The 13,783-nt window shown below is 33.9% G+C and overlaps 2 protein-coding genes across 18 annotated transcripts in view; one reads left to right on the top strand and one right to left on the bottom strand.

The window, feature by feature from the left end:
* Window positions 1-26: 26 nt before the first annotated feature.
* On the top strand, window positions 27-7,392 carry LOC105328924 (transcription initiation factor TFIID subunit 6). Its single transcript, XM_011429969.4, has 13 exons — window positions 27-174; window positions 1,162-1,415; window positions 1,774-1,860; window positions 2,163-2,316; window positions 2,399-2,625; window positions 2,792-2,857; window positions 3,256-3,333; window positions 4,322-4,423; window positions 4,966-5,090; window positions 5,413-5,545; window positions 5,799-5,924; window positions 6,083-6,292; window positions 6,615-7,392. The coding sequence occupies exons 2-13, from the start codon at window positions 1,257-1,259 to the stop codon at window positions 7,059-7,061; spliced, it is 1,914 nt and encodes a 637-aa protein (XP_011428271.1). The 5' UTR covers window positions 27-174; window positions 1,162-1,256; the 3' UTR covers window positions 7,062-7,392.
* A 2,168-nt stretch (window positions 7,393-9,560) lies between these two features.
* LOC105328926 (vitamin D3 receptor) overlaps window positions 9,561-13,783 on the bottom strand; it is a 94,512-nt gene continuing 90,289 nt past the window's right edge. For all 17 annotated transcript variants that reach the window (XM_034471591.2, XM_034471595.2, XM_034471592.2 and 14 more), the window contains one exon: window positions 9,561-13,391. In XM_034471591.2, coding sequence (XP_034327482.2) covers window positions 12,581-13,391 — 811 coding nt within the window. In that variant the 3' untranslated portion in view covers window positions 9,561-12,580. The remainder of the gene's footprint in view (window positions 13,392-13,783) is intronic.

Below are 13,783 nucleotides of genomic sequence, written 5' to 3'. Positions count from 1 at the left end.
GTATATTCTTAACGTTTTTCAAAAATTAAAAACAAAAAGTATCGTCAATTAATCATTATCAGGATATATTCGTTTTTATTTTCAACTACTAGTTTTGGTTTTCTCTTTTATTTACTTATTAGTATTTCCGAGTCGGAAAGCATAATTTTTTTCCTCCAAAAAGTGAAAAACCAGGTATTTATGCTAAATTGTAGTCATTCTTAACTACAATTGACCATGTTATCTGATTAATTTGAAGTTATGTATGTCTTTACAAAAGCATAACCATTCTGATGGACAGAGAAACAACAGTGCATCGATTACATTGAATATATGTACAGTATATATTCAACAATTTTTAAATAGAAAAGCGGGGTTACAATTTATATTCGATCAATATGAAGTTCTGTGTGTTTATAAAAGCATAAGCATTCTTATCGACAGCGGAACACAGTGCATCAATTTCAATGAGTACAGTATATATTCAACAGTTTATATGAAGTTTATAGAAACATGAGAAAAGCGGGGTTATAGTTGAATTTATGATTTTTACAAAAGATTATATAGGCAGTCGGAGGTACAATAGTATGATATACTTAATATTGATTTCGATTTGTTTTTCATATTTAGGAAATGGTCTTACAGAACACATTATTTTTATTATTAAAGCAATATGAGCTGCAATTTTCATGATGATTTTTTTTTTACGAAAATGTTATTTTCTACAAAAATGACAAAAAATATCATGGTTTATAAATTTCTATTCGCAAAATTTTTGTGAAAAAGGCCGTTAAGAAGCCTTAATTGGAGCAAAATTAAATTATTGTCATCCTGTTCAAAAATTGATTTGCTATATGTTCCTTAGAAGAGGTATCTTTCCTCTGACAAAAATTTTTCAAACCTTATTTATTATTAAAGTTTAAGTTATATGCAGACTTATCATACTAGCAGGTTTTTGCAGCAAAATAAAATTCTAAAAAATACAGCTCATATTGCTTTAATATACAGACTAGTTTTGTAAACTTTGCCAGTTTGTAAATTGCCTTATATAATGTGTTGTAATGAAGCAAATCATTCCTTAAAAAAAAAAACAGGCTTGTGAAACATTGAGTTCATTGATACTATATACAGTTTATGTCTTTATGATGTGTTTTTAAAGTTCTTTTGTTTTTGTTTTTCCAGAAACTTTCAATCACTCTGTACAGACTGTACTGTCATTAAAGTCTGCAAGATACAATATGCCTTAGGCAAAACACCTAGAGAAATATCATACAAAAATGGCTGAAAAAGAACATAAAGAACAAAAGATAGGCAGTCAGTTGCCAGGGGAGTCTATTAAGGTCATTGCTGAGTCTGTGGGCATTAGTGGTATCCCTGATGATGCTGCCAGTGTTTTAGCTGAGGACAGTAGTTACAGACTAAAGCAGATTGTACAGGTCAGTTCAGTACTCAATATGTATTACAAGTATACAATTATTGACTTTTGATTTAATGTATGAGTGAATGCAATCCAAACCAACAATAGCTGTCCATATTGTATGTCATCAAGAATAGACCATGATAAGAAGTAAAAACGGTTCCATATTTTTATTTAAGGAATTGTATATTTTCTACTTTATTTTTTTTTTCTATTTCTTTAACATATATTATCTGTAGAAAATCATAACATGCATACAAATTTACTATAGTAGTAGACAAGTTAAGGTGCAACATTTTCTGTATATTAAAAAGTACTAGTCATAATCCGGTTGGTCAAATTTATAAAACACTATATTATATTTTTGTGAACCACAGGAAGCTGTAAAATTTATGCATCATGGGAAGCGACACAGATTATCAACAGCTGACATAGATCATGCCCTGAGGGCCCAGAACATTGAGGTATTTTTTGTTTGCTCATATACCACTATTCCTTTCAGAATTATCCCTTTCTGTCTATCAAGTTATCTCACATGTTGTAATTTTTTTCAAAATAGAAATGTCTTGATATATGAGAATTTTATTAATTTAGATTGCCTGGTTTTCTATAAGGTGAAATCAAATATGAACTTAAAAAAAATCAATTAATTCTGTTTTCTGGTACAGGTCTAGTTTTGAATTTTGTCGTAAAGAGATAGATGTACACACACAAAAATAAATGGATCTCTGCCTAATGTTTATTGATCTCTTGATTGCCTTTGTAGCCTCTATATGGTTTCCAAACTGGAGATAGCATTCCCTTCAGATTTGCTAGTGGTGGAGGGAGGGAGCTCCATTTTGTAGAAGAAAAGGAGTTTGATCTCCAAGAAATTGTTAACTCCACATTACCAAAAATACCCATTGACATTGCATTAAAAGGTTTGCATTTCATTCATTTTCACCTCAACATTCGTACAGACTTAATACATCTCAGTACTTTAATTTTTGCTTCCCTCTCCAGCTCACTGGCTGTGTATAGAAGGAGTGCAGCCCTCTATCCCCGAAAACCCACCCCCGGCCTCCAAGGACCAACAACAGAAAGAGATATTGGACACCACTGTAAAGACAGTGATTGAGAAACAACCCAAGGTGGCTCCCATCCCAGAACCACACAAAATCAAACACAAACACAAAGGAATCACTGACCTTGCAAAGGTCAAGGATCTGTCCAATCATGAACTCTCTGTGGTAAGGTCACATTGAACATTTTAAAGAAAAAAACCAGTTCTTTTAAATATTTCTTTATGTGTTATAAACAAATTTAAGTTTAATACTAATGGATATCTATAAAGTCACAGCAGTAAAGATTTTATGAGAGTTGAGTGTTTTGTGATTGTTTTATTGACTTTAATAGGAGCAGCAGCTGTACTACAAGGAGATCACTGAGGCCTGTGTGGGACCAGATGAGGCCCGCAGATCTGTGAGTAATTGTATACTGTGTAGTGTTCAAGTCTCATTTGCATGTTTTCACACATGCATTCTGATTGGTATATAGCCATTAGGCTACACTTTTAAATATTCAAGTTCCAGAAAATTCAATACAGTTTCACAGCAAACAAAATGCCATATGCAGTGGTTGTGAATTTCTATTAATGAAAATTGTAAAATTTTAATGATTTATGTCTTATTTTTATTCATTTTACTCAGTAGTGAATGCCTATATTTCATTGTTTCATTTGAAAACTCTATTACATGTATATGTGATTTATTTTAGTTTAAATTGTAGGTAGGTGTTAAACATGTGTACCATTCTTGGATGCAGTTTAAATATACCATGTATGTGTGATATATAATATAGCTGTACTTTCAATTTGACAGGAAGCCTTACAGAGTTTGGCCAGTGATCCTGGTCTCCATCAGATGTTGCCCAGATTCAGTACTTTTATTTCTGAGGGGGTATGTACAGATTAATTTTTTAAGGGATATTAATTCCCTTATTTTTTTGTTTTCATTCTTTCCTTGACAATCATATTTTTTTTAGCAAGAGATTAAAAAAAACCCAATAAATAATGCGTTTGATGTCTGACTGTAATTTACTTACATGAATATTTATAAACATAAAGTTTGATTGGCATGAATTACATGTACCGAACATTGTATCAGTAAACCAAAAATTGAGCTATGATTATCATATCATGATGTGGTATTGGTGGAGAAGTATTCTGCCTGACTTAATTTTACCAAAGTTTTATTTGCGATTAATATTTTACATTTATCTAGCACTGTTAAAAGACACATTGAGTAGAGGATGTTGCATATATGATCTATCAATACATATGTAGCCACCAGCCAATCCCATTGCTTTTTATAAGAAAGATTGAATTATTGCATTGTTCATTAGATTTAGATTTTACAGGTACCTGTAATAAACAATATATTGTGGGGGATTTTTTCGCGATGATCTATATTCAATATTTTATACCACAGAAAAACATCCGGAAATTATGCCAGCCACACATGTATTATGTCCTCTAATGCTCTTAAAAACTTTTAAAATCCTCAAAAAATTAAGATTTTTACATACTTCATTTTTTTCAAAACTTGCAACACAAAAATAACCATTGCTACCTTGTACCTTTAAGGAGGCTAGATTAACAGTCAGATCTACCTAGAATTATAAGATATGATTTGTTTAGCTATAAAGTATTATTTGGTAAAATCCAAATAATTTTTTAAATTTGGGTATTTTCCTACCATATATTTTTATATAGAGCTCATCTGCTAAAGGAGATCAATATAATCTAAAAATGGCCTAGCTTAACCATTGACCCCTCTTAAAATGATTTTCAGGTTTATAAAGCAATACTGACTCAGATCTTGTTAAATATTTAAGAGAATTTGGGTGCTAGACATATTGTATCAAGTTGTTTCCCTTAATTTACAGGTGAAGATCAATGTCGTGCAGAATAACTTAGCCCTACTGATTTACCTGATGAGGATGGTCAAATCCATCATGGATAATCAGACACTTTACCTGGAGAAATATGTAAGTATGAAATGTGCCTGTACAATTGAGAAATTTGTACTGTAGGTGATATAGGAGAAAATAATTTACCATAGGGTCCTCCATTACTTTGGGAGGAGTTTCTGAAATCAGCTCAAATTGCCATATTCTTTGAAGAAATGATATTATAATATTGCATGTGTAGGATTTGAAAAAGACAACAACAAAATATTTTTTGGATAAAAACATGATTTTCAGAAATTATTAGCAATTCAAATTTAACACAATTCCTAGAGCTCTGTATCCAAGCTTAGATCTGCAAGTCAGTAATCAGGTGCTTTATTCGAGCTACAGAGTTAGAGGATGACATTGATTTACTTGTGTATAAATAATTTCACAGAACATTTAAATCTCTGTCAGGAAGTGTGCTGTCTTGAAAAAGAATCAGTAAGAATGTGTGGAGGACCATTAATAACATACACTATTTACACATCATAATTGAATTTTATGATTTTATTTTGTACATGTATCGGTAGTTACACAGGTTTTTCTACTTATTTTAATCATATTTTGTTTGACACTAGCTACATGAGTTCATCCCGGCTGTGTGTACGTGTATTGTCAGTAAACAGCTGTGTATGAGGCCTGAAGTGGACAACCACTGGGCTCTCAGAGACTTTGCTGCTCGACTCATGGGACAAATGTGCAAGTAGGTGGTGATGTTTAGTCTTCACTACACAAAGCAATCAATTTTGTTCCAAACTTGTGAACAATACCAGTTTTAATCAGAACAAGCAGAAAACAAATAACACATCTCATTTGCCACATTTATTTTAAGCGGTGGAGCCATGCACATGATTTGTTTGTGCATGAAATGCTACATTTGTTTTATTAAAACACAACACTGTAAGCTAAATATATGAACTATTCTTGGATTTTTATGAACAAACTGTAAACAACTGAACCAATAAGGCAATTTTGTTTTGTGAAGAAAAGGTAAAGTAAAGAACCTTCTTTTGTGATTTCTTCAGGAATTTCAGTACCAGCACTAATAACATTCAGGCTAGGATCACTAAGACCTTCACCCAGGCCATACAGAGTGAAAAAGCAGCACTAGCCACACAATACGGGGCCATTGCTGGGCTCGGAGAAATGGGGTCAGAGGTAAGTAATGCATTGATTCACCAAAGAGTGTTTGCTAACCACTAATACTTATCTACTTATATGTTCTAATTTTCCTTTATCCTAATGTTATGCTTATTTCATTTAATAAAATCAAAAGCAGAAGATATTATTAGGAGAATGTGATGAGTTTATTGAGTTTTTGAGCTTGAAGTAAAATTTTGTCACTAAATGTGAATTATTTCTGTCTACATTCATGATTTTCATGTATTTATTATTTATAACAAATTTGCAGGTCATCAAATCATTTCTTCTGCCACATGTTAAAGATATCGGTGAAAAGGTTAAAATTGTTTTGGAGGGTCCTATCTTAAACTCAGCAGACAAAATAGCAGCAGAAAATATTAAAAAATCATTGGCGGTAAGTGCCATAGTTGTATCTTCTTTCTGACTTCATGATTGTAGTTTTAACCAACTCTGTAAACATTAATTTCCTTATAAAGCACAGTAACTGGAATAGGTCTAAGAGGGCAGGCTTCCATCAAGAGATGGATGGTTAATCTATTTTTTTCCTTAAAGAAATATCTTTCACCGGTGCTCAAGGCTCTGAAGGGTCCTTCTGCCTCTATTGAGGACTACACGGCAGAATTTGGCTCCCTGGGAAGCATGCTTCACACCGCGGTGGGAAGAGAGAGAAAGTCATCCGGCAACCAGGGCAATCAGCTGGCCAAGATTGCGGCAGGCACACCCACCCAGGAGAGGTCAAGGCCAACAGTTACCATCCCAACGGTAAATAAACAAGTCAAAGAAATAAAACCTTTGAAAGGTCATAGCTTTATCATTTAACTGCTGGCTGTATTTTCAATTAAAGTCTTTTCATAAAATAGTGTTTCTGTTATGGCCTTTTTATCATGATACATAAAAACCAAATGCATTTTAAGGGAATGGCACAGAGAAAATTTTTATTAATGAAAAATGGATTTCTGTGGCAAGTGCACATGCTTTAAGGTTGATACAGGTAGTGAAAATGTACTGGTACGTGTACATGTACTTGTGTATTAGATTGCTTCAAAATAAATTTTAAATACCCGGTAATATTAATTATTTTTAGCCTCGGTCCCAGTTTGTCATTCAACAATCTTCATCCATTGGAAATATGCCAGGGACACCAAAACAGGTCCAAGGTGGCATACGTACCCCAGGCACTCCCTCCATCATCCAAGGTGGTCAACCCAAAACTCCCAGCACTCCAGGGCAGCAGAAGTTCATTGTCATGACCTCACAAGCCAGACCCAGTAACAATGGACAATCTGACAAACCTCTCTCCATGAGTTCAGGGACACCCACTGTGGTCAAGGTCATGTCGGGCAACCCTCAAGGTCAAATACCAACAGCAGTGCCTCGGACACCCACCACACCTAAAATTGTGGTGATGTCGATGACCCAGGGGAATTCCTCCCTCCCCGGACAGGCTGGGGGTAACAGTCAGGACCTGGGCATGAGGAGTGTGTTCAGTGAACAGATTAATAACATTAAAAAAGAAAATGAAAATAGCTAAGAGTAAACATAACAAAAATAGCTAAGATATTTTTATTAAAATGAAATAAATGTATCATATGAATGATCTATCAGAGGAGGATGATCCATGTGGGAATGTAGAGCACTACATGTGTGGATGCTAAGGGACAGAAAGTGAAATTAGCCAGGAGTTTAATGACATGAATGAAAATGAAATCTGCCAGGCGTTCTGTGACAAAAATAACGTGAAACTAGACTGGAGGCAGCATTAAAGTTAAATGAATGCTGTTTTTTTTTAAGAGATTGAAAGCAACTAGTGGTTGAAACTATGTTCAATGAACAGTTGCTTGATAATAAAAGATAAAACAAGACCCCTTCCTTGTGATTGATCTATTAGCAGATATTAGATGAGACATCAAACAGAGTACATGTAAATGCACAACTTTTTACTGAACTTTTTTGTGTTAGGTAAGATTAAAAGTCATACACTATAAACCTAATTTTATATTGATATCCTTTGATGTCAGATGTGATTTATTTTGTATCTTACACACCTGCAGTCTTTTTTATGCCCCTTGACTCTCACTTTCCTCTCTTAACTTTCGAGACATATAAGACGGCGTCTTCCTGCTCGGTGACTTTCACATCACGTCCTCAAAGTGTCAAGTGTTCAGAAGCCATAGTAGGACTCTGTGATACAGACAAGTAAACTGTTACTCAAAATAATAGTGTAAGCCTGTAAGATGGTTCTTTTATTAAATATGTATGAGCCAACTCCAGTGACCATTCTATGCAGTATTTAACAATCATTCTGACAATGTAATTTAATGTGGTGGGCATTTCACTCATTTACATATTAAAACTAGACATCATTGAGATTGAGACCATCTCAAAGCTCCCTGCTAAAATAATAAACATTAGGATGGAAGGCATTTTAAAGGATTTTCCTTTGATTTTAACCTATGACTTAGAAATTTTCCATTTGGCATGCATAGAACATTAATTCAAGCTCAATGCAAACCCCAAACCTTTCAGGTATTCTTTTGATTTAATTTAAGCAAGATTAAACCAATGGAAAAGAATTTACAGTAAAAGTGGATTTTAAGAGATTTGCCAAGACCTTCACATTTGACCTAGAAACCAGTAAGGTCACTGCACAACCTTTACCTAAAAGCTCTGTTTATTTGAATTATGAGTCAGGTAGGGCTAAGGGGAGAGAATATGTGCTGTGGATGAAGATTTTTCAACATGTTCTGATAAGATCTTTACCTAGAACTTTGTTCAAGGTCACTGCACATCCTTCGACCAAAAGCACTTTATATGAAAAGTATGAGCCAGATGAGACTAGGAAAGAAAATATATGACCTGGAAAAGTATTTTTCACATAATTCTGCTACAACCTTAACTTAGGACTTAGAAAATTTACCCAAATGCACTCTGTGGGTGAAGTATGAGCCATATTATGCCAAGGGGAAAGGAAGTATGCTCCAGACAAGTGATCTCAGACAGACAGACTGATCACCACATGGTGCCTGCTAAGCAGGGCTATAATAATATATTATATAGTCATGGTTAAAATGGGTAGATAGGGGCATGAAATTACTTTTAAATGCAAAGACGGTCATCTCCCAGGCATTGTCCTGCTATTCTGATCTGGTTTGAGAAGCGAGGCAGACAATGGGTATCTAACAATGGTTTTCACCTTTACCTTGCTAACAATTACATAACTTCTTTAAACAAATTTGTGTGAACACCTGGGCTGTATTCAAGTCGTAGCAGCTAGCCTAGCCGCTAGGTCGTAGATATCTAGATCTAATGAACGGACTGCTAGTTTCTCCGCTAAGTCTCTGATTTGAAGTTGGTCAAATTCATAATTTGTTAATTTCAAGTGGAAATATATGTGTATTGGTACTGTAACAGCTATCGGCTATAGGATCAGTTATCCGCAAAATCACGATATCGGGTATTTAGAGCATGTTTATCAAAGATGAAGTATCTCAGTCGTCTACTGCCAGAAAAAAGTTTAATCACTGCATAACATATAATGATATGTGATAAGTAGCAACAATCACTTTACTTGCAGTTTACTTTCATTTTCAGCGATAAAATTATGATGACTTTCTCAACTTTTAACCTGTAACTAGACACTTTCTATTTTCCATTCAGTTTTGCATACCAAAGGCAAAACAGTGAAAAAATAAACTGTATTCTACCAGATGGAATTTGTAACACAGTTTAAAATTCATTATAACTAATAGGATGAACAAAATGTTCCTAAATAAGATAAATTTCATGTTTGTTACATGGTGGTAATTAAGATAGCCATATTGAATTTTTATAATTAATTCTCAGCATCAAAAATTTAGGCTACGAATATCTACTTAGCTGTACGTAGCAGCTAAGATCTTGAATACACCACTGATGCCTCTTCTCAAAAACAAGGAAACTGAATAAATCCACTCTCTTGTAAAAAATAGGTACATGGGCCTAGTCAAGGGCACATGCTTTCTTTTATGGGTGGTAGTAAAGACAAAGCCTGTTAACAGTACAATACATGATTTATTTATCGTAATGTACATAACCAATTAATACACAGGATGATGGTAACATAGAGATATAGCAAAAATAGTACAAGTCTGTCAGCGGGGAAATATTGCTGCAGGGTCGCATCCCTTTATCTAAAACCAAGTAACAGACATAATCATCTATCTGCCTTCTGTAAATTGTCTAATTTAGCACTATAATATACAAAAATCATGCAAATTATCCATTTGCACAGATTCAGTAACACAGGAACATCTAGCTATGAATGTCTTCATTAACTTTCAAATTTAAAAGATCAACTTGTAAAACAGTTTTAGTCACAGGCAAGCAAAGTACATGTACATATAAACATGTACCAACAAATATGATCTGAGTTCATGTAATATTATATTACAATGTCTGCTGCAATTCAATATCTACAGGAAGTTGAATGGGGTATATGAAATATTGAAACCAACAACAAACTGCACTTCTTAAAACTTGTACAGTGAGCTGACAAAAGAAATTATCTTTGATTTGCTAAAAAAGAAAAATAATAACTTTACTGTCAGACTTGAAAGTAAGTATCTAAAATTTTTGGAAGCTGAGAAAATAAATGTTAAAAATTAAGTCTAAAATTATTCCCAAAACAAAACATGGTTAAATCCAATCACTTCAGGGTAATAAAACAAGGATCAAAATAAAATACACAGAGAAATCACCACACCCCTACGCTCATTGCAACACAAGGAAATCGAGGTATATACTCATACAGGTATAACTGTGTTGGTTTTCAAGCAGAGTTTTTAAAATCAGTCTTGCTGTAGGAACATTAACAATGTACATGTCTTCACTTGAAGAAAATTCACAAGTTAACTTGAAATCCAAGTATAATTAATAATAGACAAGTGAAGTTGAAACAATTATATATACAAAACATTGATATTTTTTTTTTGTTAATAATATATGAAACAACCATCTTCTGTTTTACCAGAATGAGCAGATTTTTTCCCCTCAAATAACAATACTCAGAACATAAAATAACTGCTATCAACTAACCAGGCTTGAATTTTTTTTCTTCAATAAAGACTTCGATTATCTTGATATTTAGAAAATTAATCCAAGTGTAGGCATTTATGAGAAAAGCATAAAACATACAGATGATAGAAACTGTTCTGATGTTTTTTGTTTTATTTGGCCCGGATTTTACATACAAAGCAACAGAGTGAATTTTTTTCCGTAAATTTTTCCAATGAAAATCAATTTTGGCTCATTTCGATTATTGACAAACGATTTATTTAAAAATTGACCACGATTCCCTCATTGATGATATCTGAGCATAGAAAAAAGTCTTGCATCTGAGGATATTGTAATACTTCTCAGAAATTTGTATGAAAAAATAAAAATATAAAATCTGTATAATGTGCCTAAAAAGACAGATATTTGCATGGCAACAAGTTAAAAATACAATGAAAAAAATCTTTGCTGATTAATTACTATCACACATTTTGTGATTGAAAAATACGTAATTAATAGTCTTTATGCTCACCGGTATTGCAGTAGATACAACACGTGCCAGATATATATTTGTAATTCACAAAATGTCCTCTACGTCAATCAGGGCTCACTGAATTTTGTCTGCAACTCCCATAATTTACATTTTAAAATAAACCTCTGTAAAATGATACAGATCTGATGTTAATTTAATGAATTAAACACTTGGAGAGTTGTTGGAATTCTTCATTTGTCAGTAATGTGCTTATTAACACCATGAAATAATTGACAATTTTTTAGCCTAATACCTAGTACTAATGGTAGTTAAGAGAAAATAGCTGTTATTTCTGAATTAGCTTCGATTCTTGGGTGTCCACATTATTTTATAGAATTCTGTAAGGATAAAGATGGGGTTTTCAATCAGGTAAGCTTATAAGCTTGTTAATGAGCTCATCTCAACCAGAACAATTCTTGATCAAGTGTACAGAAATATTGTAGATAATTAGTGCTAAATCTACAGTTGATTAAATTTTCTTCTAATTATGATTATTTTAGCTGTTTCACCTACCAAGAGATCGCAGTTTAAGAGAGAGAGAGAGACAAGGAGAGAGAGAAAGAACGAGCAAGAAAGAATGAGAGTCCTAATAGCTATATAGTTATGTTTATCCATCACCTTCCCTATCTAAGAAGAAAATAATATCACAATATTCTGTTATCATTTCACACAGGCACTTGGTGACAAAAGGGAAATTTTTAAAAATGTTACATTTTTTTTTCTCATCATACACAATGATTAATTAAAGAGTACAACAAGACAACAAGTACAGCACATTTTGTTTTCCCTTTCAGAATCTTGACGATTATATTATGGAGCCCGATTCACATTGTAGCTATTTCGTAAGGACAAAATTAAAACTTCACAGCAAATAATGATTTAACATCCATGTTAAACAGAGAAAAAAAAATGTTGGATATGAATGAATACAGGATATTAATAAAATCAGTATATGTATACAATTTTCCACTGAATGCAATACTTGTGGAATTCCCTCGCGATCTGGCAAGACCAAAACACATTGACTTATACAGTCTGAGTTCCACCTAGCACTTACACACACACACAGACATACAAATTGAGTGTGCAGTTATCCAAGTACATATGCACAACTATTCAAAATATTTTCTTCAGTTTGTGTTTTTTTTCTCTTTCAAATAAAGTGCTACATGTACTATTTCTGAATTAACAAAATATACACGTACATGAGAAAGACTTCTCTCTTTTGAGAACTGCCCTAATTCATGTCTTTCTTGTCCTGTACAAAAAAACGGAGGAGGGGTTTGTTGAATTAGAATTCTACTGCTCTTAAAATCTGTGTACTTGTACGACAAGTTACATACATTCACTGTCAAAATATTTTCACAAGCAGAAAATTAGATTTTCATCCATTCATACTTGCACAACAAGTGCCCACTGGGACAGATATATTCATATATTTATATATAAACCTTTTTTTAATCATCTCTAGCTAGCTACCTCCCCAATCACATTGGGCTTTCACAGTTTCCAGTGATGGTGTCCTTTAGATTCATATCCAGGACCTCCTTCATGAGGGGCTGTATGCCCTCGGGGTTGACCTTCAGCAGGACGTGAGAATGCTCCTCGTTCAGATCACGAATGTCTGTCAGCTTCATCAACAATTTCGGGTAAATGGCACGCACTGTGTATGGAGAGTACCTAGATTCTAGGTAACGTAAAAGTAACAAAGCATACTTCTCCTGCTCCTGGCAAACGTACGATTTGTCACTGATATTGGGCCTGTCCGGCGAGAACAGGGAGATGACCAGCAAGAGAATCAACATGGTTTCATCCGCCTTCAGGTCAACAGCCAGGGACTTTGTGAACTTCATGTGTTCCGCAAACAAAGTGGCGCCCTCTCCTTCCTGGAGGTTCTTCATGTTCATGGAGTGGTCCTCGCTGTCTAAGGGGTCCAGCCATTGGTTCTTCTCCTTGTCGAATGAGATCACTGACCTCAGAATAAGCAGCTCGATCGAGCCTCCTTTGAGCAGGCTGATCTGATCTGTTTGCGACAATGCCTTAAATGATTTGATTTTCTTTGCCATGTCTATTACTCGACGTACACTCAGCTCTGCAATGTTTACCAAGTCTTTCATGTGCATTTGCGGTTTGTCTTTTGGCAATTCGGAAGCGATGGACACCTCCAAAGATTGTCTATAAGCTCCCACCACTTCGTTTATCATATACTCCTCATCAGGCTCCAGTGCGCGTAGTCTGTTTTCCGTCGTACTCACAATCCCAGACTGTGTCTTTGTCTTATCTACATCTCGTACTTTCCTGAAAAATTAAAAACACAAAAGTTAGACACAAAAATAAAACAGCAATGGAATTTCTTCTTTTTTTTAATTTTTTTTGGTAGAGATTAAAATTCAAATTCATAATTTACTTTAAAATTCAATTCAGCTTGAAATTTTTTTCAAAAACAGAGTTATCTCTCTTGCTCTTAAGCTACTAGTAACTCGGTCTGCCAACACATTATATACTCAGATGGACAATCTTCATCAAATTTTTTTCTCCTGACTCACTGCATCTTTAAAACTTTTGATTAAAACATCTGTTGTAAGATTCAGTTATGAAAGAAATGTTTTTTTTCCAAAAATATTTTCGCTATCAGCTCATTGGAGGAACTCAAAATTAACTTGCGAAAAACAAAGTGTTTTTTTTTTTTT

The sequence above is a fragment of the Magallana gigas genome, chromosome 8 (genome assembly GCF_963853765.1).
Source record: "Magallana gigas chromosome 8, xbMagGiga1.1, whole genome shotgun sequence".
Lineage (NCBI taxonomy): Eukaryota > Metazoa > Mollusca > Bivalvia > Ostreida > Ostreidae > Magallana > Magallana gigas.
Note: the sequence above shows the minus strand (reverse complement) of the source record. Positions and strands in the feature narration are given on the sequence as shown.

Excerpts from the sequence above, each read along its gene's own strand:
- LOC105328924 (XM_011429969.4), top strand. The coding sequence starts at position 1,257 with ATGGCTGAAAAAGAACATAAAGAACAAAAGATAGGCAGTCAGTTGCCA. Across the intron at positions 3,334-4,321 it reads GTACTTTTATTTCTGAGGGG|GTGAAGATCAATGTCGTGCA; the intron begins GTATGTACAGAT and ends CTTAATTTACAG. Across the intron at positions 6,293-6,614 it reads CAACAGTTACCATCCCAACG|CCTCGGTCCCAGTTTGTCAT; the intron begins GTAAATAAACAA and ends AATTATTTTTAG.